The sequence below is a fragment of the Pteropus vampyrus genome, unplaced genomic scaffold (assembly GCF_000151845.1).
Source record: "Pteropus vampyrus isolate Shadow unplaced genomic scaffold, Pvam_2.0 Scaffold336, whole genome shotgun sequence".
NCBI classification, from domain to species: Eukaryota; Metazoa; Chordata; class Mammalia; order Chiroptera; family Pteropodidae; genus Pteropus; species Pteropus vampyrus.
The window spans coordinates 1,539,442-1,565,913 of NW_011889117.1; the positions used below are offsets into that span (position 1 = coordinate 1,539,442).

The 26,472-nt window shown below is 43.2% G+C and overlaps 1 protein-coding gene across 1 annotated transcript in view; it reads right to left on the reverse strand.

Annotated features, from left to right (window-relative positions):
- Window positions 1-26,472, reverse strand: part of PIGU (phosphatidylinositol glycan anchor biosynthesis class U) — an 82,698-nt gene that overhangs the window by 3,042 nt on the left and 53,184 nt on the right. The window contains exons 8-11 of the mRNA XM_011378293.1: window positions 20,224-20,378; window positions 18,460-18,603; window positions 15,582-15,706; window positions 9,672-9,814 (exon numbers count right to left, since the gene is read on the reverse strand). Of these exons, the coding sequence (XP_011376595.1) occupies window positions 9,672-9,814; window positions 15,582-15,706; window positions 18,460-18,603; window positions 20,224-20,378 (567 nt within the window). The remainder of the gene's footprint in view (window positions 1-9,671; window positions 9,815-15,581; window positions 15,707-18,459; window positions 18,604-20,223; window positions 20,379-26,472) is intronic.

Here is a 26,472-nt window from a genome sequence, read left to right on the forward strand (position 1 = left end):
ATTTATTTAATAATGTACCAGAGTCAGTTTCTTGGTTTGACAAATGAACCATGGAACTATAAGATGTAAACAACGCAGGAAACTGAGTATGGGGCATATGAAAACCCTGAACTATCTAAAGTTATTCCAAAATTTAAAAGTTTATTTAAAAAAGCAATGCACTATTGTTGTATGCAACAATGTGGATGAGCCACAAAAATATTTATTTTGCTGAGTGAAAGGTGGCTTCAGGACGTGTACATGTGAGATTTATGTTTTTCACTGTATGTAAATTTCGCATAAGAAAAAATGTAAATAGGTATTGAGCTCTGGTTAATGATATACATGCTGAAATATTTAGCAGAGAATGTATTGATGCCTGCACTTCACTTTGAAATACATTTAAAAAATAAGAGTGAGGGATGAATAATTTGTGATCACACGAGTAGAGAAAAATGTTAATGGTAGAGTCCAGGTGGTTGGTTAAATCTTTCAACTTTGCTGTGTGTGTGAAAATGTTCATAATAAGTGTCAGGAGGGTGGTGTGGAGGGAAAGAGCCCTGTGTGCTGGTCTGTCTGGAATAGAAGGTCACAGTCCTGAGTGGGTGCCCTGCTCCTGCCCCTAGGGAAAGGGCATCTCGTGGACACCAGGCCGGCCTTTGGGGGCAGTTATCACAGCAAAGGTTGACTTCACACACTGCACCCCCTTTCTCACCCAGGCCCTAGGTTCCCAGTCCAGGGAGGGGGAGCCTAGAGCTGTAGCTGAGCTGGTGGGAGGGGCTGATCCCTGCTCCCTTTCAGAGGGAAGCCCCTGGCTGGTCACAGGCTGGCTAAGACAACCTCTTCTGACCTTGAATCTTTCCATTTAAGCTGAAGAGAAGGGATTTCCCAAAGGCCCTGCGATTCAGCCAACAGAGCAGCTGCAGAGCCAGAGCCCCTTTGTCCAGTCTGGGTAGGGGAAGTTGGGCAAGGGGCCGTGGAGATGCCATGGGCAAGTCAGTAGCTGTGTGTCCCTATGTAAGTCACTCCCCCTTCATTAAGCTGCATTTCCCTCATCTGTAAAATAAGTGATAAACTCTAGTTTATTACCTACAATAGTAGCTCTGTCCTTGCTCTGTCCCTCTGTGCTTTCAGAGACCTAAAGGGCAGCTATTCTGTAAAGCTGCCCTCACTAACTGTAGCTGAGCTCCTCAGCCTCTCTCCCGCCATCAACCACCAAGTCCTGCCAATTCCCTTCCTCAGACTTCCAACTCAGCCCCCTTTTCTCCATTCCACTGCCTCCCTCATCCTGGGGGATCTCTCTCGATTATCTATCTATCTATCTATCTATCTATCTATCTATCTATCTATCTATCTATCTATCTATCTATCTATCTATCTATCTCTATCTCTCTGTCTCACACACACCCTCCCCCACTCCCCCTGCCCTTCACTTGCCTGCTCAGAATCCAAAGGGCTCCTTCTTATCCCTTGAGAGGTATCATCTCCATCTCCTGCCCTTAGAGTCTTCCCTAACCCCACGCTCAGTTATGTGACCCCTAAAGTGAAGTCATTTCCTATTGGCGTCCCCACCAAATGGGATGGCATCTGCTTCAGCTCTGTGGGTCCAGACACTACACAGGGCTGGTGCTCTGGGAGTAGTCTGCTGGTCCCCAACCCCTCAGTGCTGCCCCACAGAGGACTCAGTAGGACCGCATTCCCCTCACTAGCAGCCGTGAGGGCCAGGATTTCCCTTTGGGCCACAAGGAAGATTTAATGGGATAGCTGATAAAAGGGTGGTCAGGGATAGAAAGAGGTAGGTCAAAAGTGGAATGAAACAGAACGTACTCCATGACAGGGTGGGAGAGAAGAGAGACAGGGAAATCAACATACTCTGAGGGTCTGCCATGGGGCGGGCCCTTTAACAAGAAGCATGTGACTGAACCTCCACAACACTCTGCGGTGGGGCTTGTGCACCCCGCTTAGAGATGAGCTCACTCAGAGGTTAAGAATCTTACCTGGGGTCGCATGGGAGTAAATGAAGCGTTTAGGCTGCAGTGCCCAAATTGCCTTTCTGAGGCCCAAACCCTGGTTCTGCCCATCAACCTCCAACACCCTCAATTCGGGGTGCTGGGCAAAGGGGCTGCACCAACATGGGCTGAATCCTGCCACAGACCCATACTGACACTTCATATATACTAAGACCCCTGTGGAGGCTATGATCCCCATTCACAGGTCTGTCACTTAGCCAAGGAGAGAGAGTGAGTTTTTTTTTTTGGAAAAGGCAAAACAAGTGTCTGAGACATCTGGGCCCGCGGAGGCCATTCAGTGCATCTAGAAGCTGCAGGGCTCAGGAGAGCAGCCCCAGCCAACACTGGCCTCTGGGAGGCAGCTTCCTGGAGAAGCAGGTACTGTCACTCTGGGCATGTCCCAGTTCCGCAGGTCTCTTGCTCCTGTTGGAGATGCTGACACTCAATAGCCAGCCTGCACTTGGGAGATCTCACGTGGTCATCACCGTTGGCAATCAAATGGCAGCGTCTTCTGCCCACACTGCCTGGGGATCTTGGAAACTGGGAGCAAGAGGGGCTGACAGCTGACTTATGGAGCTAGACAGGGTTTTGGCGTGACCCAGCAACTCATAGGCCTGAATGGACATGTGTGGGAGGAAATGGAAGAGAAGAGCTCCACCCGGGAGCTCTAAAAATGCAAAATAATAGGGAAATCACTGGACCTCAGTCTCTGGGTCTAGAAGGTCACAAAGTAAGATCAAAGCCAGCTGCATTATCTACATGGTACTTGTCAACTGACAAAAGCTTTCTCCATCCAACTTCACAGAGTATTTACAACTACCTTTCTAGACTGAGGACAATGAGGCCACCACCCTGTCTCCCCAGGTTTAAACAGCCTCCTCCCTGTGCTCAGATTCCAGCTCATACCCCTTACCTCTCTTCCCTGCCTGGCAGAGTGATGTTTTCAGAGCATGAATCTGATCACAGTTGTCCTCGGCTTAAAACCAAAAGCTCAGCCTGGTCTTCAGCATAATGAGGCTCGTGTGGGCCACGTGGCTCTGAAACCACCACTGTCCTGAAATGGCCTCATTCCCTATCAGGTGGCACGAGCCAGTCCTACAGAACTACCTTCCACACTGGTGCGCTCGCTCACGCTCTGTCTCTCTCTCTCTCCGCCAGGTCTCGGTACCTAGAACCCAGTTAGACTCTCAGACTCTACTTAGAGGCTGCTTCTCCCTCAGAAGCTTCCTTAACCAGCCCAGCTCTAAGCTCCCCAGGCTGCATTTACCCTGTTCATAGCACTACTCCACTGCCCAGCCCTGCTCATTTCCTCTTTTTTCCTCTCCCACAGACTGTGGGCTCCTTGGAAGCAGGGCTATGTCTCATTCACCCCTAGCAGAGTCCCTGACATATAGCAGGCACCTAATTAATATTTGCAAATAAAGAAGTTAGGCCCAAGGAGTTAGTCCTGTGAGTTGCCTAAGGCCAGTGATCCAGGACGGATGGGGCTGGGAGTTGCTGTGGAGTTGGGGCCTCCCAAGCCCAGGCCTTCCGGCTGGCGATGCCCCTTGTGTTTATCCTAGGCTTTTCCTGTCACTCTGGTTGTGTGTGGTGGGGGAGGGCGGTACCTGTGAGAGACAAGCTTGGGATGTTGGGCACTGGGCTAAAGGTTTGAGAATGGGAAGGAAAAAGGAATGAACTAAGACTGACAAATGCCACCGGATGAAGAAAGCAAAGTAAACATTCACACCCAGCTGGACAAGGGCCATAGCACCTCATATCAGGAGGAACGACTCTTCCTACACACAGACCAGGATCTTGCAGACAAGGCCACACACAACTCATGGAAATAAACCTGAAATGGGCCCCTATCTGTCCACAAGTGGGGGTTACACACCACCCAACCACTGCTGATCTACCCCACATTCCCCTAACATTGCCTCACTGGTCCCAGTCCCCAGAATGACACACCAGGCCAACTGAGAGGCAATTCCAGGAGACAAGACCGTGGTTTCATTTGTCCTAGAGTGAATAAGCGAGTCCTGAGCAGGGGCCAATATGCCATAGGGTTAGTGTCCAGACACTAGGGCTCCAGGCCCTCCTGGTGACAGAAAGCAGAATGGCCAAAGCAGAGCCAGCCCAGGACCTATAGGGTCTGCAACAAGAGGAAGAGGGCCAAGGTGGCCCCCCATGGCAAAAAGCAGCAGCTCATGGAGTGTTCCAGACCCCGCTGGGAAGGGCAGGGGGTGGAGGGGATAGAGCAGGAGTGGGACTCTCAAGGCCGGCCATGGGAGAAAAGAGGGGAAGGGGACTCTGGTTCTGACCCCCTAGGAATGGAGCAGGACCTGCCACAGGCCCAGCTTGGGCCAAAACAGAGATGGAACTGGGAGGATAGGGTGTATAAGATTGTGTCACTGGTCATAAAATGTGGATTCTGAGCCCAGCTCATTCTATTTATTCATCAATGTACAGTCATTGAATATTCTTCTTGGTGCTGGGGACACAGTCGTGAACAAGACAGGCCTGGGGGTTGCCTTAATGGAACCCACAGTCTACTGAGAGGACGTGATAAGAACACGAATAAATACAACCTTTTGGAGCTCTGTGACTTCCAAGCCTCAGCTTCCTCATTTGTATTATAAAGAGACAATAACAGTGCCTCCCTCAAAGGGCTATTATGAGAATTAAGTGAATCCTTTATCAGAATAAAATAAAGTTAAACAACTTAAAGGGCTGTCAGTATGGGAGTAGTTATATCAACTGTGGCGAGTCCTCACGTGTCGGGCTTAAAAAGGAGCTTCCCCTCTCATGTACGAACAAGGAGAGGTCACCAAAATGTTTTATTAAAAGGAAAAAAAAAGTCATACTCCTATCATGATGCCAACAATAAAACATACACACAAATAAAACTCTCCATGAGCACACAAGCTGACATAAATGCACAGGGAAAGGTCCAGAAGGCCACACAAGCACATGATCAGGAAGATTAAGGGGATCATATGGGCCTGGCCCCCAGCAAGCTCTCTTTAAACATGAGCCACAATTATAATTTTGGGGAAAGATTTCCTCATGTTCCCTGTTTTTAAGCTGAATTAGGGTGAGCAGGACATCTTATCTTACTCTTTTTAAAAAGCTAAATTTAAATGCATTCCTTTTTGTTTACATGTCATCCTTGATGACCATTCTTCTTTTGTGGGTCACTGACCTGCAGAAGGACAGGGTCAAAAACAAAAAGGAAGGGTGACTGTTCTCCTTCCCTTGGTTTCTGGGTCTGAATGGTTTCCTAGGAATTTGCTCTGTGTATTTGAACAGCGTGTTGTTTGTGCTATTTCCCATGTCAACATATGAATAATGGCAACAGGACCTACACATTATATGTCCAATCCTCTCAACAACCTAGGAGTTGAGAGAAAATTGCCACCCAGAAAAATTCAATCACTTGCTGAAGGTCACACAGTGAGGAAGTGGAGGGGGACCACGACCAACTGATCTTCTCAGTCCCTATACACACACCCTATGGATAGGTTACTGATGTCATTTCCTGGTTACTGACTCTGAGGCACAATTATAATTAGCAAATGATCTGTGCCACATGCTGAAAAATATTTAATAGCCCTAGGGGAAAAGGATGGGGCCTAAGTCACCACTGTTTTACCTGCTGGTATAACTAATATTCTACCAATAATTTGTTCTGTTACAGGGCATGGCACTGACCAACTCAAACAGAGCAAGACTTAAAATCTACAGCAAGGTGTTCTCTACATTTAGCCTGATTCAGTAATGATGGGCCTGACTCTGGATGCCTGCTAACAATCCGTACTCATCTGGTTCCCAGGACAGCTCTGATCTGTCTTGTCCAGGGAGGGAAGAATGAGGACCAGGTGAATACAGGCCCCACCCCAGGTAGAAGAGCTAAGAAGAACTAGTTATGGGACTGAGACCATGTCCCCGAAAGCCATACCTCTCAATGGAAGTGCTGACTATAGGTCGGACGGAAGCAGAGGCTGGCTTGGGCAATGGAGGGCATGCAGGGGTTTTGCTGGCCAGAGACCAGGTTCTGGCAGATACTGGAGAAGGGCTGGGGACAGAGCAGCCACCCACTGACCTTCACCAGTAGGGGTGACTTGGCTTCCAACCTGCCCAGCTCCTAGACTATCTCTCCTTCCCCTCTCACTTTCCAATTCTGAAGGGTCCATGTCCTACTCCCCATTCCCTGTGGCTTCCCTTGACCACTCGCAACAGGAAAGGTGATCTCGTTCCCAGCAGACTCTTCCAGCAGTTTCCCTCTGCACATCTGGCCATTAATCACATGCTACTCTCCTGCTATCTTTGGTTCATTCATTCACCAACTGATATTTGCTAAACAACTGCTCTGTGCCAAGTACAGATCTGGTAGTTGGGGACCCTGCAGTGGGTAGGACAGGAAGATCTCTGCTTTTAGCTCACAGGCTAGTGGGGGAGGCCGAGAGAAAAGTAATATAAAGTTAGAGGTTGGGTAAGTGCTATGAAGGAAACAAACAGGGGCCTGAGAAAGAGACAGTGGGGAAGGGGAACCTCATGAAAGGCCTCTTTGAGGAGGTGACATTTAACTCGTACTAAAATTCTAAATGTCTCATATTTGCACTCTGTGACTCCCAACAGGTGAGTCACAGGGGTAGTTTACCCTCATGATGAGGGGTGTCTTCCACCTCAGCCAATTCTCCAAGACAGTGATATGACCTGGGTGCCTGCCTGGGTGAGTTAAGGGCCCCATCTGACACGCCCCTTTGAGATCTGGCAGTGGCAGCAGCCACAAGGCCGAAAGCCAGCAGCCCTAGGAAACATTTGACCCCAGAGAGTTATCTCTGGTTCAGAGCCACAGAGCCCAGACCCAAGGAGGCCGGTGACACTGTTGTGCTAGATGCCTGGACAAACTGCCAGCTTACAGGCACTTGGACCATGGTTGGGAAGCCTGGAGGTTGGTCTGACCTGTCTGAAGGGCAACCTGGCAATATCTGCCCAAACATACAATGCATATGCCTTCTGACCCAGCAAATCCCACCATCTGGAACCTATCCTAAGAAAACACTAGCAGGTGTATACAAGAGTATGTGGAGGGATACGCGAGGCTCCTCTATTTATCATAAATAGCAAAATAACCAGAAGCAAGCTCAGTGTCCAGCGGCAGGGGCCTACCTAGTCAGATATGTCATAGTATATCCCAACTGTGGGATAGCGGAGCCATTAAAAAAAAGATTCTCAATTTAGATCATTAAGTGAAAAACAACAGTGTAGGAGTTTTTAAAATTAGTTTCAGGTGTACAGCATAGTGGTTAGACATTTATATAATTTACAAAGTGATCCCCCTGATTAGTCTAAGACCATCTGGCATTATGCATAGCCATTACAATATTATTGACCATATTCCCTATGCTGTACTTCACATCCCCATGACTATTTTGTAACACCAATTTGGACTTCTTAATCCCTTCACCTTTTTCATCCAGGCCCCCAAACCCCCTCCCATCTGGCAATCACCAGTTTGTTCTCTGTATCTGTGAGTCTGTTTTCATTTTATTTGTTCATTTATTTGTTTCTTAGATTTCTCATATAAGTGAAATCATATGGTATTTGTCTTTCTGATTTCATTTCTTCATATAAGCAAAAAAGCTCTTTCTGTGTGCATGTGGACATAGAGCCATCTGTACGTGCACAGAGGACGTCTGCAGACACACCAAACTGACCCCAGTGATCACATCTGCACTGGTGTGGGAGGAAATGGGGCCCAGCTGGATCTTTACTTTTCATTCCATATGCTTTTATTTTGACTTATTTTCCTCAGGAATAATAAATTCATGTATTACTTATATGGTTAAAAATACATTTTAAAAAGATATTTACAAAATGGTAAAAGACGATGCCAAGAGTTCTCTATGCTCAGTCGCTAACACACTCCATCTACCTGGCCTTTGGGGCCTACCACCAGCCCCACCCTCCGCTCCCCAAATTTCAGTTTCTCCTGACTTTGATGGAACCTGACCACTTGCAAACATCTCCCATGCCATTTACAGAGACCCTTGTTTCATAAAGGCAGCCAAAGGTAGCCATATAAAGAAAGCTGTTGTCTGGCAAGTTCCATGGATGCTTCGTAATCACTGCAACTGTACTCCTGACCCACACTTGACACTCATGACCTGACGAAGACCTGTGGGCTATTTCAGTGGCACTTGCAAGCTCCTCAGAGTCCCAGGATAGGCCCAGTGCCCTCAGACGCCAGTCATTACTTTCAAAGGAAAAGTAATGAGATTTCAGCAAGACAGAAGAGCCAGAACAACCTTTTGGAGTCCACAAGATATCAAGTTGAATCCTGCAGATTTCTGTTTGTTTGAGAAACAGGTAGGAGTTGCTGAGCATCCACTATAAATAATTGCTGTGTGACAGGAAGACTAGACCCTCTGACCTGGTCCCATCTAGGCTACAGGGCCCTTCATCTCTCTTCCTGCTGTTCATACATCAAGATAAATAGCTGAGCCAGGCATTAACTGTCCAGAAATGTCCATGCAGGAAATACCAGACCCATCACTCACTGCAAAAGCCCTAACTCCCTTCTTCTTTCCCAGCAGTTAACCTTGGCGGCACGAGTCTCCCTGGGGATTATTCAGTGCCATCATTAGTCTTTCCAGCTAGTTCTGCTTCCCATTCGGCCCATTACACACAGGAAATGCCTGGTTGTGCCAATGGCAAGTGAAATGGTAAACAGTACAATTGATTCTGATAGCACCTCCACAATGAGGACAGAGCTGACCTGAGAGCACACGGCACAGTGACCAAGTGACCTTCGGAGAAGTTTGCTAGACCACCTGCAACAGAATCTCTGGGAGAGCTTGTTAAAAATGCAAATTCCTGACCCTGTTTTCCACATCTGTGGAAACATCTGTGGAAGTGGGATCAGGAAATCTGCATTTTTATTTTATTTTTTTTTAATAATCAAAGCCATGTAATGATGACAGGCATCACATAACTATAAGATATAAAACATAGTAATAGAGAATCTGCATTTTTAAGAAGCTCCCACCAATGACTTCACTGCTGAGAACTACTCTCTATGGCACGAAGGGGGAGGCTTGCCCTGGGCCAGAGAAGGTCGGAGCTCCTTGCTGGTACTTCTCAGTGACCCCTGACAGCCTCCTCTCCGGCTACTCTTAGCTGTGCAATCTGCACTCCAGACTTACTCAAGAGCTAGAATGTACTATTTCTCATCCTCCTGCCTTTGCTCCTGCTGTCCCGGACTCTGGAAAGCCTCTCCCCCACTTGCCTCTGCCCTTCCCACTCTCACACAGTACACTCACTTTGGGTGTCACACAGCCCAGGCACCATTACAGAAAGAAGGTGTCCTCAGAAACAGCCTTCCCTGAATTTGGTTCTTGGCTCCTCCAATGACTTCGGGCAAGAGGCAGCCTCTGTGAGGCTCAGTTCCCGTTTGTAAAACAGGGCTTGCTGTGAGAATTCGATGAGGTGATGGCTCGGCATGATGCCCAGTAAATGTTAGCCAGATAGTTTTCCCTACTGCTCTTACTTCCCTATCTTCTATACCAGACCACAAGCTACTTGAGGGGCGGAACTGTCCCCTCATTCACATCCAAACCCTTGGTTTGCAGAACCCAGGGCCCAGGTTTAATGTCTGAGATTACAAAATGCTGTCTCCATGCTGCCCTTGACTCTTACCTGCCCAACATTGAAGGTCAGTGTGATGGCATAAAAGAAATTGGAGTTGGCACTTCCCGCATAAATCCAGAGGTGCCACAGGACAGGGAAGAGCACGGAGCAGACGATAATGATGCAGCCAAGGACAAAGACGTTTCGCAGGACTGCAAAGACAGATGGTCACAGTTAGCTCAGTGCTGATTCTCTTTGAGACCCTTTCCTTGCTATGATGGCTCCATAGGACAGAGAGGCCCAAGGAGAGCCTGGCGTAGCGCAAAGGCAGAACCCACCCTCCAGCCTTACCTATTCCGCCCTACTCATAGGCATGGCAGTGCCAAGAGGCAAACTTTAGACCCTCGAGTCAATGTTTCCCCATGCCCAAAGCTGATGGGAGGTCTTAGATTTGGACCCTGTACCTCCCACTTGTGGGCCTGGCTGATTGCAGTTATCAATGCCATGAATGCCTCTGGACACTGCAAAGGGGGCATTTCAGCAAGACACTGCCCTCTACCCCACTAATCTGAGAGTGTCCAAGCGTAACTCCTCTCCTCTCCCCAGGCAGGGTGTTGTCCAGCCACAGGGATCATGGACAGGAATGGCAGCATGAACCCATGAAGAGACCCCACGGTGAGTCTCTATGGTGCTCCAGCCAGGGTCTTAGAAAATGTTTTTCATTCTCCTTAATTCATGTCTTAGGTCTCCTGCCTTGTCCTTCAAATGTCCCTCACTCTCACTTAGATGATTTAAAAATCTTTTTGACAACTTCCTCCCCTAACATCACCCCTAGCCCCAGAGGGAAAAAGGAATCCCACTTGGGAGAAAGCTCTCCCTGAAGCCCCAGGGAGGGCCTGGGCAGGCAGGTGAGTTCAGCATGATAGTGGGCACAGACTTGGCTTCAGAGAGACGTTGGTAAAAATTCCTGCTCTACCAGCAAGTTCTTCTGAGTCTCCGCTCCCTCGTCTCTAGAACAGAGCTAAAATGACAACTTCGTGGGAGCGTTACATGAATTAAACAAGAAGATGTGTGAAACACCCGGCACAGATGGATTACTGTGTGTTTTCTACTGGCTGCTATAACAAGTTACCAAAAATTTAGTGGTTTAAATAATATAACTTATAATCTTACAGTTCTAGAGGCTAGAAATCCAAAATGGGTCTCACAGACTAAAAACCAAGATATCTTCAGGGCTGTATTCCCTCTGGAGACTTTAGGGGGAAATCCGTTTGCTTGCCTTCGTAGCACGTAGAGACTGCCTGAGTTCTTGATCCCCTTCATCTTCAACCAGCAATGCTGGGTTAAGTCCTTCTCACACTACATTACTCTGAACTCCTCTTTCGTCTCCCTACTTTTTTAGAAAGTAGACTTCAGTTTTTAAAGAAGTTATAGGTTCACAGCAAAACTGAGTGGAAGGTACAGAGATTTCCCACACGCCTCCTGCTTCCACCTCTTCCACTATAAGGGCTCCTGTGATTACACTGGGCCCAGCTGGATTTTCTAGGATAATCTCCCCATCTGAAGGTCCTTTTCCCATGTAAGGTGATATATTCACAGGTTTTGGGGATTATTATGTGAACATCATTGTGGGGTGAGGAGGGGCCATTATTCTGGTTACTACACTGTGCGTCCCCTGCCACCTTTAAATTCAATAGAGGATATCTGACAGTAGAATTATGTGCTATTTCTACTTCTTTCTTTACGCTTTATTGTATTTTAAATAAGCTAATAAATATTACTTAAAATGAATTAATTGAAAGAAAAAAAATAGCACTAGTTCTGATTCCCAGCAGACAGTTAAGGAATAGAAGTTCCCTTCCCTTCACTGATCCTGACTTTCAGGAAATCCACTGGAGGGACAGGGAAACTCCTGAATCTTAAGGCTGCTGACCTCAGTTGTACAAAGACTTGGTTGAAATACTGTTCTAGGAGTTCATGCATTGGAAGGGGGCTGGATTACACACACGATTCTCAATTTTGGTTGCAAAATGAAATCATCTGGGGAAGCCCACCCAGATTAAGTAAATCAGAGTCTCTAGGGGTGAGGCCCAGGAATTCATATTAGTTTCTAAAAGCTTTCCCAGTGATTCTAATATGCAGCCAATGTTGTGAACCACTGGATTATAGCTGCAGACCTTTACCAAATAGGAGGCCTATATAAGTCTGCAACAGAGATATCACTGGTTCACAGTGAGAATAATGAGGACAAAGTAGTTCGGAGTTCTTGTTAAAGCTGAATGTTTCCAATTTAAGGTTCATTCTTTATTGAGAAATGACAGGTGGTTTTTTTGGTGCTGGTTGTTGTTGCTAAAGAGTCCTTTCTTTTATTAAATGAAGATAAACGGCTGGTAGTTGACTGTTTTAATGTTTTTAGCAAAATAAAAAGTTGGCAACTCTGTCACCAGAGTTTTTTAAATGTTAGTGGTCTGTGAAATCCCACAATTTGGAAACACTGGCCTGGAGGGCTTCCAAGGTCCTCTTTTCTGATCTGAAATTTCCACAATTCTGGGTTTTCAAAGCTGAGAGGTTAAGGCCTTGACTCAAGCCTTCCTGAGACCTCTCCTTTCTTGTCCTTTCTCTCAGAAACAGGAAGTATGGGAAAAGGGATGTGTGCACAGATAATTATCGCTGTTGTTGTTATTAAACAATGTTACAACCTTAAGAAAGAAATAATCTATGTACCTTTTCTCTACTCCAATATCACCACCACTGATATTTCTCAATGCTTCTTTCTGATTCCCTGGAAATTATTTTGCTGAAAAGGGGTGGTACCCAATATTCCTAAAATAAAACTCCTGTGATCTGACAGCCCAGGTGGGTCTTTGTTTCATGCCTCTAGCCACTCTGGATTTCAGACCAGGTGACAAGAAGGTGACCAAGTGCACAGAGACTGAGAGAGGCTCACATGTAGCTCCTAGGTGCAATCATGAAGATTATTCCTGTGTGCCTGGAGGAACTGTCACCAGCATCCAGTTGGCTTCTGGCCTGTGGTGACCTTTGCAGAACTAGGGAGCTGCTATTCTCTTGCTGGCTGACAGGTCAGAGGACTAGAGCTATATGCCAGAGCAGATGGAGCTAGGGACCTGGGGCACAGGACAGCTTGTTCCAGGCACCAGGAGGTGTCAGAGATGTCAGAGATGACCAGGGCCTAATGAGACAAAAGGGCTCACTCTTCATCAGACTTGCTAGGCCAGCTGGAATCATATTCCTATGTTCACTGAGTGGCTTATCCAATCTCTGGCTCCACTATTGACAAACTAAAACTTCAGGCAAGTCATTTTGCCTATCTAAGCCTCAGGCATTCAGAAATAAAATTGTACTTGAAGAATCCAGTCCCATTGAGAGGGGCACAGAGGTGATTTAGGGACATCAAAGGTCATGGTGACGTTCCTTTTCTTAAACTAGGTGCTAGGTACATGGAAATTTATTGCATCATTATTCCTTATAATTTACATGTATTTTATCAATATTCTTTTATCTTTTTACAATAGTTAATAAAAACAAAATAAAACACACAAAATCCACCCCTTCGGTAACTGGTTCTCAGCTGGACCACTGCAGGCTGGCACTGGCTCTGCCAGCAGGCTGTTCCCTAACACCGCAATTGTGTGTCTGTATGACTCATCCTGGCCTCAGGTACCAGCGTCTTGGTATCTGGGGACTACACTCCGGGAAGGGCCCATGTGCCTCTTTTTCCCTCTGAGCAGGACAGGAAAACAAAAAGGTGAATGTGTGAGCAGGCATGTTAGCACTGGTAACTAATGTTTAAATTGAATTCTTAACCACACTGAAAGTCTGAATATATTCAACCTAGGCTTAAAGACTTCTCAAAGTCTCCACTCATAGGTTCTCAGGACCAAGCTGAAGACACACCTCACCGCATGTCATGACTAGCAGTTGTCATGCCCCAAACAGACACTCCAAGCACGAGTATTCTCCGCTGAAGGAGCTGGGCACTGAGGATGGTAGCCAGTGCTCTCCGCAGGACTTTCAGACAAGCTGAACTTGCCCAGCCAGACAGCAACAGCATCAATTAGATCATCCAGGTTTCTGGAAACTCCATCTTTATTTTTTGTGCCTCATTATCCCAGAGGGCATGAAATAGCTTATTTCAAGTTTTGAAAAACATGTTTATTCCAATGACTCTGAATGACTCTGGCTACCGAGCCTGAAGCTTTGATCATGGAACTATGCAAGAGCCTCCCCCCGCCCCCACCCCCGCCACACACACATAATTATAACTGATGATAATAACTACATTGCTATTCACATTTATTTTTTCTCAAACATAAAACACTCATGAAAGATATTGTCCACATTCAACAGATGAAAAAATAGGAGGCTCAGAAAGGTTAAATGATTTACCTAAAAACATGTAGCTAGTAATGGGAAAGCCAGGATTCAGTCTCAAGTCAATCTGACTCCAGACTGTGTTTAGTAATATGGGATGAAAGATATTACCCAAGGGAGAGAGATGCCCCATATGGGATAGATAGCTAAGAAAAAATACTCTATTTTTTAGGGAAAAGGATCAATGTCCCTAAGACCCATCCTGTCGCAAACTGAGGTATGTTCATATTTGGTGGCCTTGTGATTTGTCACTGTCCACTCTATCAAGAGGCCTCAAGGTGACTCTGAGCCCAGTGGACTGGGTGACTCTTATCTGTGCAATGAGGATATCATAGGCAGAAGATGCCACTTCCTCCTCCCAGGCCGGCAAGACTGGTCACCATCACACCAGGCCATTATCACCTGCAAGAGCAGCCCCGCTTGGCCCGCCCACTTAGCTGTTTACCTTTGCACACAGGCCCATTCTCACAGGTAGGTTTCTTTCAGGCAGCTCATCAGTTTCACATCCTGGTTGACACCCAAAGAGCCCCAAAACAACAACACAGACTCACTTCCCCTGACCTCCCGAGTTCATTCTTGACACCTTGCTGGGTGGGCACCCACTATAGGCAAGGAAAGTTCAATGGCTCTCTTTCCATGCTGCTTTAGAGAATCAAGTGGTGTTGGGCCACTGACACTGCCTGTTCATTAGAGAGGTTTCAAAAACCCTTCCACAAACATTTGCTGAGTTGTTCCCATGTGTCAAGTTTGATCCTGGGCTCTAGGGACACAGAGGTGAGTGAGTCATTAGCCTAGCCTAAGGGAGTCTACAAACACTGAAAAGAACCCACAGAGAGGACTAAGAGCCCAACTGAGGGAAATACTGGGGGCCCAAGAAGCACAACTAGATCATTGCTAGGCCATCTTCTGAGGAAGGGATGGTTAGAGCTTAAAGGGGTCTTCATTGTAGGCAGGAAGTCTATTGTTGCCCATCCATCTTATATGGACCTTTGGGTGCAGCTCTGGGAAATGGTTCAAAGCCCTAGGTCTAGCACAGCACTGTCTAGTACAATAGCCACTAGCTAGGTGTGGCTTCTTAAATTTAAATTAACGAAAATAAAAAATTCACTTCCTCAGTTATACTAGTGGCTACTCTATTGGGATGTGCAGCTACAGGACATTTCCATCATCACAGAAAGTTCTACTGAACATCACTGATGAAAAGCTTTTAGATCTGGATTCCAATGCCAGCCTTTCCATCTACCAGTCAAAGGACCTTGAACAAATGTCTCTACCTTTCTGTACCTCAGTCTTCTTGTCTGCAAAATAGGGATACTTTCCTCAAAAGCAGGTGTGAAGATAAAATGAGCTCATGCATGTAACACTCTTAGAACCACAGTAGCCAAGTACATGGTAAATGCTAAATGAATTGTAGTTATCTTTATTTTCATCACTAGTCTGTAGCACTGAGGCAGAATTGTTTCCTGGCACCGCTAGCACAGTAGATGCCCAGCCAATGCCTATCAATTCCCTTTTCCCTGGCTGTTTCATCCAGGGACCAGGATGACACAAATCTGCCACCAGGGGTTTAGAGGTGGGGGTACTCACATCTGTAGAGATGATTCCACACAGGGAAGAAGGCCATGTAAAGGGCCACATCCCCCACTGTCGGGTAGGACTTGAAGATGGAGATGATGGCAATCTGAATGAACATGAAGAAGATAGGGTGCTCCCTGGGGTAGGACAGAGCAGAAAGATAAAGATCAGTTAGGGACCAGGCTCACTCCAGAGGCTACTGACCCCATCCCTCAAACCCAAAAATATTCTCCAGGGGACTTTAGGTAGCTGCGGCTCTGCTACCCACAAGACACTGGGGACAGGCCACGTAGCAGAGAAGAAAACTGTGGAGACCCAGAGATGCTCAGAGGTGGTGAGGAGGGCCCAGCAAACACTAGAGAAACAGCCCACAGAGCTAGTTCCCATCAACCACCCTCCAACCAGCTCCAAGCCTTCCCCTAGGAGTCTCTGAGGAAAAAAATAAATGAAGTCAGCATTCTTTATTACTGGGCTTAAATGACTGCTTGTCATAGTGTAATGAGGCAGCCTCCCTTGCCAGAGGCCCCTCTGACAACTGGACCCAGGGCAGGAAGTGCTTCCTTGCTGATGCTTTTTTTCTCTGACAGTCAGGTCAGTGGGGTCTACAGACCCTTAGCTATGACAAGCTTCTTTCCAGAAAGGGAACTGAGAGCTGTGCACTTTTTCAGCCCTCGAGGACTGGAATTGAAGTTCTTGTCACCGTAAACTAATAACAAAATGGCTATCATTTCCTGAACTCTCACTCTGCTAAGTTCTGTGCTAGGCCCTTTTTAGTATTATTGCATGTGATCTTCACTACAGCTCAACTACTCCTCGAGGAAGGCAGTGCTGTCACCCACCCTTTGCAGTGAGATTCAGAGACGGTAAGTGAGTCAGTAAGCGCTGGAGCTATTTGTCTCCAGAACTCCTAAGCACCAGCAATACTGTTCTCCTGAGTGCATAGCATGATGACAGCTCTGATCAGGGAGGGTGGGGACAGAGCTCAATCTCCAGTGCTCCTCGGAGAGGTGACCACATACAGAGGGGGAGACAACAGGAAGAGGCCAGATCTACACCTATACTAGCTACATCCTAAGCTACATCTACACAACATGCACATGGCCATCTGTTGCCCAGTTCCTAGATGCCCAACTCACGGAAGTTTTCTTCAGATGTTAATGGCATTCTTGTCTTGTAGGTCAAAGGTCAGGAGTGACTCAATGGGTGTAAATCTGGGATGTGGAGACAAACATGTACACACCCAAACACTCCAGCCCTTCCTACACAGCAAATGCCTCAAATCTTAGCTTGGCAGTCACGAAGTCCTATGGCTTCTGAGAAGGGCCTAGCTTGTTCAGTGGGAATCTTCCTAAAGAAAATCCAAATCATTGGCTTTGGGGTTTTTCGGTAGCTGCTAATAGCTGCAACACTTCTATGAAAAGGCCATTGAAAATGTGCCCCAAAACATGGAGACTAGAACATCCTGCAACACCGCGGGGGAAAAGGGGGCCTGAAGGGCTCTGTTCCCACAAAGCTAGCACTGGAAGCAAACACTGCAGGGAGCGAGCGTTAGTGGAGCTTCATATCCAAGCACAAGAGGGTAGCAATGAGGGAGGTCAGGTATCTTCATAACCTCTGTCTCTATAACTCTGAGGCCCTGGCCAGGGGCTGCTGCTGTGGTGGTGGGTGTCATATGATGGTGGTATTGTTGTCTACCCAGGAGCTATCTCTGGCCTTTTACATGCAGACAATGAAAGCTGCTGGAAAGCTAGCTATACAGCGTAAAAAAAGCTGCTCCAGGCTCCCTGCTTCTCTCAGCCCAGTGGTCAGGCCTGATCGGAACAAGGGCAGGAGACACAGACCACAGACAGCTGGAGAGTTTGGCTGGGTAAGGCTGCCAGAGTTTTGGAGCCTGCCAGGCCAAGGAAGGATGGTTTTCTGTTAGGTGCCAGGCCAAGGCTGTCATGAGAAGGAAGCATCAGCTCTGAGCTTTTACAGAATGGGAGCCATGTGTATTAGTTCAGTAGCCATGAAGAATGGCAGGACGATTAGAGAACTCAAGCTCTCAAAATCTAAATCAAACTCTCCTTCAGCTTCCCTGGACCATCCAGGCATATCTGTAGCTGTTGGTGCCTGTTTTTCCTTCTCTGAAGCCAGGATAACATGATCATTTCCGGAGGATATTACAAGTGATCTCTCTCAGGAGCTTGGCATCATACAGACTAACCATAGAGTCTGAAATCAGACAAACCTGGGTCTGAATCCCAGAGTCACTGCTTACTAGCTGTGAACATCGATTTCTTCAACTATAAAATGGGACCGATGATAATAAAACAATGCCTACCTCCAAGAGTTGCTGGGTTATGCATGAATACATTTCTGAAAGCCTAGAATGGTGTCCGAGATGGAGCTGGGCTCAACACATGTTAGCTCTCTCACACCACAGAAGAGAGCTCCACAGACAACCCTTTTGAGGGAAACTGATCAGAAGATTAAACAGAGCTGCAGGTTGCTAGCCTCCCAACTAACATCTTGAGTTCCCCTGGGCAAACTGTCACTGGGTTGCTGATATAGGACACCCAACAAGATCCACTTTTTCCAAAGATACTCCCCCACCCCAACCTCTGCTCTTATCCAAAATGGTGAGTGGGCTCAGCACCAGGTGAGTGGTCTTGAGTACCCTAAAATGAGGCTAGGAGAAATATAAGGGTGCTCCAAAGCACCCTCCCTGCAGCCTGCACTCTGTGTGATTCTACTGCTGGCTAAAGCCACTGGCACCTGAGGAGATTAAGGGCAAGGTTCCCTGAGCAAAGATAGCATAAACCTAATAGCAGATGCTCCCAGTTTGAAGGGCACTTGTAAGGCTACAAATGGCTCTGTGGACAAACAAGTAGCAGGTCAAATCACTTACTTTAGCTTTATGGCCAAGGGGATGGTGTAGAAGAAGATGTTGATCTGAAACACACATACAAAGAAGAGGCTGAAGTGCTCAAACATCTCCGCAAAGAAGTACCAAAAAAGACCAATGTTCGGAGTGAGATCTGGAACAGAAAGTCTAGAGAGAAGAAAACAAAGGGAGAGAAAAAAGAGAGCAGTTATAAATGGTCTGCTTTGACCTGGTTTTTTCATGAAGACTTTGGTCACTACTGGGCAGCCACGGATGACTTTGTCTCCACAGAGATCAGGATGTGAGGGGCTCTCTAGGCACCTTGAATATAGGTAATTAACAAAAACCAGGGGCAGAGACACAGCAAATGATAACTGATCGTATTCACTGAGCCAAACTCTGACATGCATCAAAGATCAGAAGTGAGGCAGGGATTCACGCTAGAAATCAAAAGACCAGCCCCTGTTTTACTGCCAAAACACATATATTTCAAATTAAGAGATATCAGTACTGTAACAAAAGAGGAATGGATTTTAAATAAACAATATCTATTTGGGGCATTCCAAAGACTTGCCTAGAGAAACAAGCTCAAAGATTCTGTTCCTTCCCATTCTTTCTCCACATTTCCACACAGGAGCCAGAAGAGTGAGTGCCTGACACTGCAGTAAGACTTCTAGGGGCTGGAGGAACCATCGGCAGGTTCTGGCTAGGATCCCAGACCTCATTTGTGAAGTCAGGGTTTAACTGGAAAACTTTTTGTCTAGTGATACCAGATAAAAATTGGCTGCAATTCTGGTTCTTTAAAAAATTTACATTATATTTTTATTTTAAAAATATAGAGTTGAAACTGATGTCAATTCACAATTTTAAAAAGGCAACGAATGGAGCATGGAGCAGGGAGAAATAGGCAATGGCTCATGGTCAGATTTCATTGACATAGGCCTCCGCCCAGAGCAAGATTTTGCCTCCTGCTGTAACTACATTTCCTTTTCTGTGAAATGAGGTAAAGAATACAATCTGTGGTCCAGCAGAAAACCAGGAAAAGCTTTTCACTCCTATCCAAGGTGGAGCATGAAGAGCTGAAAGTTACTAAATCATTGTTACACTCAGCCAGGATTTAACACAAATTAGCAATCCAGAATCCCAAAGAGGAATGTGCCGCTCCAGATTCCTCTCCTACCCTGGCAGGTTTCAGTGTCTATCACCCCACTGGGCTGAGTTCCTCAAGGCTTGGGCAGCGGCCACCCCCTCAGCATACCATACAGAGAGCATTTGGAAATGTCTACAGAATTCATACTGAAAAACCATTTCGATTTTTTCTAAAAGTTTGACACATGGCAGGTGGCTTTATTTTAAAACTGTCAGAGACCCTCTTGTAGTAGAGGAATATATCCATTACTGTTTGGGATTGAACCAAAACATTTCAGGCAGAGGCTGGTAGACTCTTTGGATGTTCCTAGAGAGTGCTCCTTAATCTCACTAGATCAGAGGTATGCTCTAAATCAGCACTTCTCAAAATATGTTCTCTGAACCAGCAGCATCAGCATCACCTGAAAACGTGTTAAAATGCAAATTCTTGGTCCCCGTCCCAGACGTACTTAATCAGAACCTCTAAAGTGGGGCCCAGCAAAGTGGATGTTAACAAGCCCTGAAGGGGATTCCGATGCACACTAAAGTTTGAGAACCACTGTGTCTAGATGCTCCCTGTGGTCATTCGCCCTCTGATTTCAGCTGGAGCTGTGAAAACCAAATTAACTTCCAGAGTTTTCTAATGAGGTCATTACTTACATGAAGCCGTAGACTGCAGGGATGAAATCCCAGGAGCTGAGAAGGAAGAAGGAGAGGCAAATGATTACCACTAGGCTTCCCACGTACATCATGGCATACTCCCAAGAGAAGATCCAGAATGCTTTGCTCTTCACTTTCACGGGTATGTACTGCCGCTAGGAGAAAAGGCAAAACGGTACATTTAGGGATATCAAGGATAGAGAGCAGTTATCAGTTTAAACTTCAAGATGCCTCCTGAAAAACACAGGATATCAACTTGAACATCAAAGACATGCTAGGTAAACACTAACCAAAAGAAAACTAGTTTGGTTATACTGGTTCCAGAAAAAACAGACTTTAATGTAAAAAGTACTACAGAGATAAAGATGCTCCATAGTGATGAAAGGTTCAATTCATCAGAAAAATATAACAGTTGTAAACTTGTATGTACCTAATACCACAGTCTCAAAACATATCAAACGTGGACAGAGCTACAGAGAAAAAATAGACTAATCCATCCTCAGTGAATAATTGATAAATCAAATAGACAAAATCAGTAACCAAGTAGGAAATATGAATAGCACACAATAAATTTGATCTCATGAGATCTTATAAAACATAATATACTTATATAGAACAGTACACCTAGTAACTATAGAGAATTCACATTCATTTTAAGCATTTTATAAAATGTTGTAAAAACTTACCACATACCTAAATCAGGCCACAAAGCAATATCAACAAACTTCAAGGAGTCTATATCAATCTCTGACCCATTCTCTGTCCATAATGCAATTATTCAAAATCATTAATAAAAAGATAACCTAAAATATATATTAGAAACATTTTAACCCTTTTGCAAACAACTCAGGGGTCAAATAAGAAATAATAATAAAAAATTCTGATGTAAGAAATTAATGGCTATGAAAATACTTCATATCACTATTTGTGTAATGTAGATAAAAGAGTACTGAAGAGGGAAAAATACAGGCTTATAAATTTATATGTGAATAGAAGGCTGAAAATAAATATGCTAAACATCTACTTTAAGATATTAGAAACAAACAAACAAAAAAGATATTGGAAACAGAACAAAACCCTAAAAGGAATGAAGGAAATAATAAAGGCAAGAGTAGAATTTGTTGAAATGGAAAACAAAATCACAGTATAAGGAAACAACGAAGCCAAAAGCCAGCTCTTAGAAATGACTAATGAGACTGATGAGTCTCTGATAAGACTGATAAAAAAAAAGAGATCAAATAAACATAACTATGGATGCATCAATGTTAAAAAACAAAATTAAAACGTATGCCTATGTGTCTAAAATCTGAGGCAAAAATGGACACATTCTATAAAAATGTAAATAATGTGTCAATTAAGATGCCAGTGTCTTTAAAAATAAATAAATAAAAGGTGGTGATCAAAGGAGATGACAATGAAATGTAATAAATGATTCTTGTTTGGATCCTGAATCCCATCTCTCCCCCAAAATGCTATAAAGTTTATGTACGTATTCGGGAATTTGAATTCAGAGTGTATATACTAGGTAATATGAATCTATGAAAGTTAGTACAAATGTTGGGTGTGTTAACAGTTTTGTGGCTATGCAGAAAAATGCTCCAGTTCTTAAGAGTTACCTGCTGAGTATTTAGGGTTGATATGTCTTGTTATCTGTAACTTCCCTGCCAGTGAATCAAGAATAAAGACAGGAAAAAAGTCTATAAATCTACATTAAGATATAGAAAATGTGACAAAATGATAACTGAGGAATCTACATAAAAGATATTTATTATACTAGTCTTTCAACTTTTCTGAAAGCATGAAATAAAAAATCAGGGAAAAAGTAATTCAATAAGAAATAGAAATTTTTGAATGGTCTTATAACCATTTAAGAAATTGATTAGTAATGAAAAATTTTCCCATAAAGAAAAGAGCAGGCCCAGCCAGTTCTACAGGAAAGTTCTACAAACATTCAAGGAACAGGTGATTATAACCTTAACATTAACTCTTCCACAACAAATATAAGCTTGATACCAAAACCACTTACCAACACAAATGCAAAAAGGCTAAATGAAATATTAGCTAATATAATTCAGCAACACATGAAAAAGATCTTGATAAAGTTGTGTTATGACCAGGTTGAGTTTATTCTAAAAATTCAAGGTTAGTTCAATACAAGAAAAGCTATTAATATAAGTATCACAAACAGCTTCAAGATAAGAAATTGTATTAGTATCTAGATATATGCAACAACTACTCATGATAAAAATAACAAACAAAAGAATTCAGTGAAGTAGTAGGGTATGAAATTAACACATAATAAGACTTCACATGCACAAATAATAAACAATTAGAGGACATAATGGTTGAGAAAACCACATTTACAATAACACCAAGGAAAATAAAACTTAGAATTAAATTTAACAGCAAATGTGCAAAACCTATTCAAGGAAAATTTTAGAACACTCCTGAAAGACACTAAAGTTAACTTAAACAGATGGACAGATAACTCCTGTTCTTGTTTCGAATGAGTCAATATTATAAACATATCAGTTCTCCCTAAGTTAATTTATATTTTCAATGCAATAATGCAATCCCAGTAAAAATGCCAACAAGCTACTTTATGGAATTACACATGATATTAAAGTTCATATGGAAAAACAAACATTCAAGAATATCTACAAAAACAGTGACAAGGAAAAGTCATAAAGTCCTATCAAAATCTCTATAATTAAAATAGTACAATACTGGTACATAAATCGACAGACTAGTGGAATAAAATAGAAAGTCTGGAATTAGACCAAAATACTTATAGAAATTTAGTATATGACAAAGGTGGCATGTCACTGGGTTAAAGATGGACTTTTTAATAGATGGTGCCAGGGCAACTAGGTAACCATTTGTAAAAAGATAAAATTAGATCTCTATCTCATACTATTCTTATACTAAACTTCAAAATAATTAGGGATCTAAATATTTTTTAAATGAAACCACAAAGTACTAGAAATAAACATGGTAAATTTGTCTTTAACTATGATGTATGGAAAAACTCAAAATTTAGAGGCAATAAAAGACTGATTAAATTTGATTACATAAAAATGAAAAGTTCCACATAACAAAAACATCATAAATAAAATAAAAACATATGTTTACAGAAAAATCTGTATGTGAATGTTCACAGTAGCATTATTCACAATAGCCAAAAAAAAAAAAAAAGAAAGAAAGAAAGAAACAACTCAAATGCCTACCAACTGATGAATGAATAAAAAAATAAAATATGGTATATCCATACAATGGAATATTCTTTGGCAATAGAAAGGAATGAAGTACTAATGATACAAGCTAAAACAGGGATGAACCTTGAAAACATCATGCTAAGTGACATAAGCCAGTCATAAAAGATTGATATTGTATGATTCCATTTATATGAAATGTGCAGTAGTAAAACCTATAAAGACAGAAAGCAGAATAGGACTGGAGGTGAGAGGAGCATTGGGAAAAATAGAGAGTGATTGCTAAAGTGTATACAGTTTCTTTTTGGTGATGAAAATGTAGAATTGATTGTGGTGATGGCTGAATACTTCTGAATATTCTAAAAATGATTAAACTGTACACTTTAAATAGGTAAATTGTATGGTATATAAATTATATCTTGATAAAAAAATAAAAGCTGTTAAAAGAAAAACACTATAAACAAAGTCAAAAGACAATTTTTAAAAAACAGAAGAAAATATCTGCAGACAAAGGGTTTGATACTCCTAATATGTAAAGGATCTTTAAAAATGTGAGGAAAAAGACCTAAATCCAATAGAAAAATGAGAGGGAAAAATGAACAGACAATTCACAAACATGAAAAAATGTTCAAACTCACTCACACTTAGAGAAATGCACATTAAGACAACCATTTCTCATGATTAGACTGGCAAAAAATTTTAAATGTGACAACACATTCTGTTAGTGAGGCTCTGGGAAAACAGGCACTCTCCTCCTACTTTACTGGTGGAAATAGAAAATTTGTACAATCCTTCTGGAGGAAAATGTGAAAAGACCTAACATATATGCCCATCTTTAGATCCAGTAATTCTATTTCTAGTAGCCTATCTTGAAGATATACCTCCAATAATATGAAAATAATATACATAAGGCTACTCACTGAAGCATTAATTGTAATTGCAAAATCGTGGAAACAATCTAAAGTCCCATACATTGGAAAGCTATGGAACATCCACACAATGCAGCTGTAAAAAAGAATAAGGAAGATCTCTATGTTTCAATATGCAATGATTTCCAGGAAATAATATTAAGTTAAAAAAGCAAAACACAAAAGAGTGCCTAGAATATGCTATCCTTCATATAAGAAGGGGATATAAGAAAATATACATGTATCTGCTCATTTGTGCAAAAGAAATACAGGAAAGATAATCAATAAACTAAAGCAAATAATTATTTGGGGTGACAGAGAAAGTAGAAAGAAAAGAAAAAGACACAGCAGGGAAGAGGACAGAGTAATACTTCTCTGAATATATCTTTTTGTATAGCTGACTCTTAGAATCATAGTAATATTTCAGTCCCTACACATACCCCCCAAACAAACAATGAAAATCAACCAGGATGTAGTGTAAACCCAAAATGAATACAAACAGTAGTAAATGAATCTAATTATATAACAAATTAATAATATAACTGCACTAAAGGTCCACATTGGGGGAAGAAAAGAACTAACCTAAGTGACTATGAGAAAGAGTAATTTGTCTTTAGCCTTACAGTAATACTGTAAGGCTAAAGACAAGAGTAATTTGTCTTTAGCCTTACAGTAATACTGTAAGGCTAAAGACAAAAAGAACTATACCTAAGTGGTAAAATCAAGTCAGTATGTGTATTTTTTACAGGGGTCTTTCTCACAGCGATTCTAGAACTACTTGATGAGAATATAACTAAGCAAATATATTTCAGATAATAAAAGTTAGGTTTTCATTGTTAAGAGAAAGAAGTTATAAATAAGGAAAAAACAAGGAAAAGGGAGAGACTAATGTGAACCCTGCGGTGTTGGTCTGGAACCACAGGTATCACTAAAAACAGATAGAAAGATATTTATAGGTGAGTGTATATGTGCGCATTAGTATACATACATATATTTCATAGCTCTGTCTGCTAGAAGCAATGATTCCCTAATAACAATAAGCACACCTAAACGCTTTGGTTTCTAAACAGCATTCTCCAATAAAAGGAACCAGGAGTCCTTGAAGAAATGCTGATTCCAGGGCTGGGGCAGGGAAAATACAAGATGAGCCTAGAATATCTTGTGGTACCAGAAAGAAGGGGAAAAAAGGGCTCAAAAATAGATGGGGCTTATCAAAAGAACACAGGAGCCATCTGAAGGAGCTCCTAATGGTCAAAGTTAGAAAAAATTTGAGCAATAAACTAATGATAGTATCAAATTTTTTTTCTGAGGTGAAATTCATATAACATATATTTAACCATTTTAAAGTGTACAATTCAGTGATTGTTTTGGTCGTGTGTAACTCATAGTCCTTTAACAGCTGCCCTGAAAGAAGTTTGAGGCCGGGGTGGGTTGGCTCCTCCTGTACGAGCTAACTGCAAAGAAAGCAAGTTCCAGACCAAATTCTGGCATACTTCGCACCATTTTTTAAACAAAAATTCATTAGCAAGCAGGGATAAAACAGTTTACACAAACTATCTTACAAGGTCATTTAAGTCCCAGCCCTCCCGCCTTTTAGCTGTTCCAGTCACCACTTGTAAGAGAGGTTCACTCAACGCAGAAGTGACAATACCCAGAGGCAGGGGTTCTGTCGCCCTTGGAGTCACATCAGGCAATCAGAAGGCAAGACATAGGATTGGTTAGAAATGAAGCCACAGGTACCATCTCCAAGGGATAAAATTACAGGCCTTCCTAGATCCTCATTGCTTCTTCATGCAAGTATAGAAAGTATCTCTAAAATATTCCACTTTTTTTGAATACTTTGATTTCACCAATGAGAGCCTACCTCTAAAATTTATTTTGCTGATTAATAACACGATAATCTCACCAATAAAAATCCAATCTGCTCCTGACATTCTCATGCTAGTTAGCAAAGGTGTAGATCAAGCTATAGAGAGCTGAGGCACTGATGGTAGCTACCCATGGAGTATGGCCTTTCTGATAGAAAGCAAATGACCACCAGAGTGTGGCAGCTTCATTAAAGTACCTCATTGGCCCATGAGTTAAGGCTGCTAAATTGGTACATACATAATACCAGACGGTCTATGCAG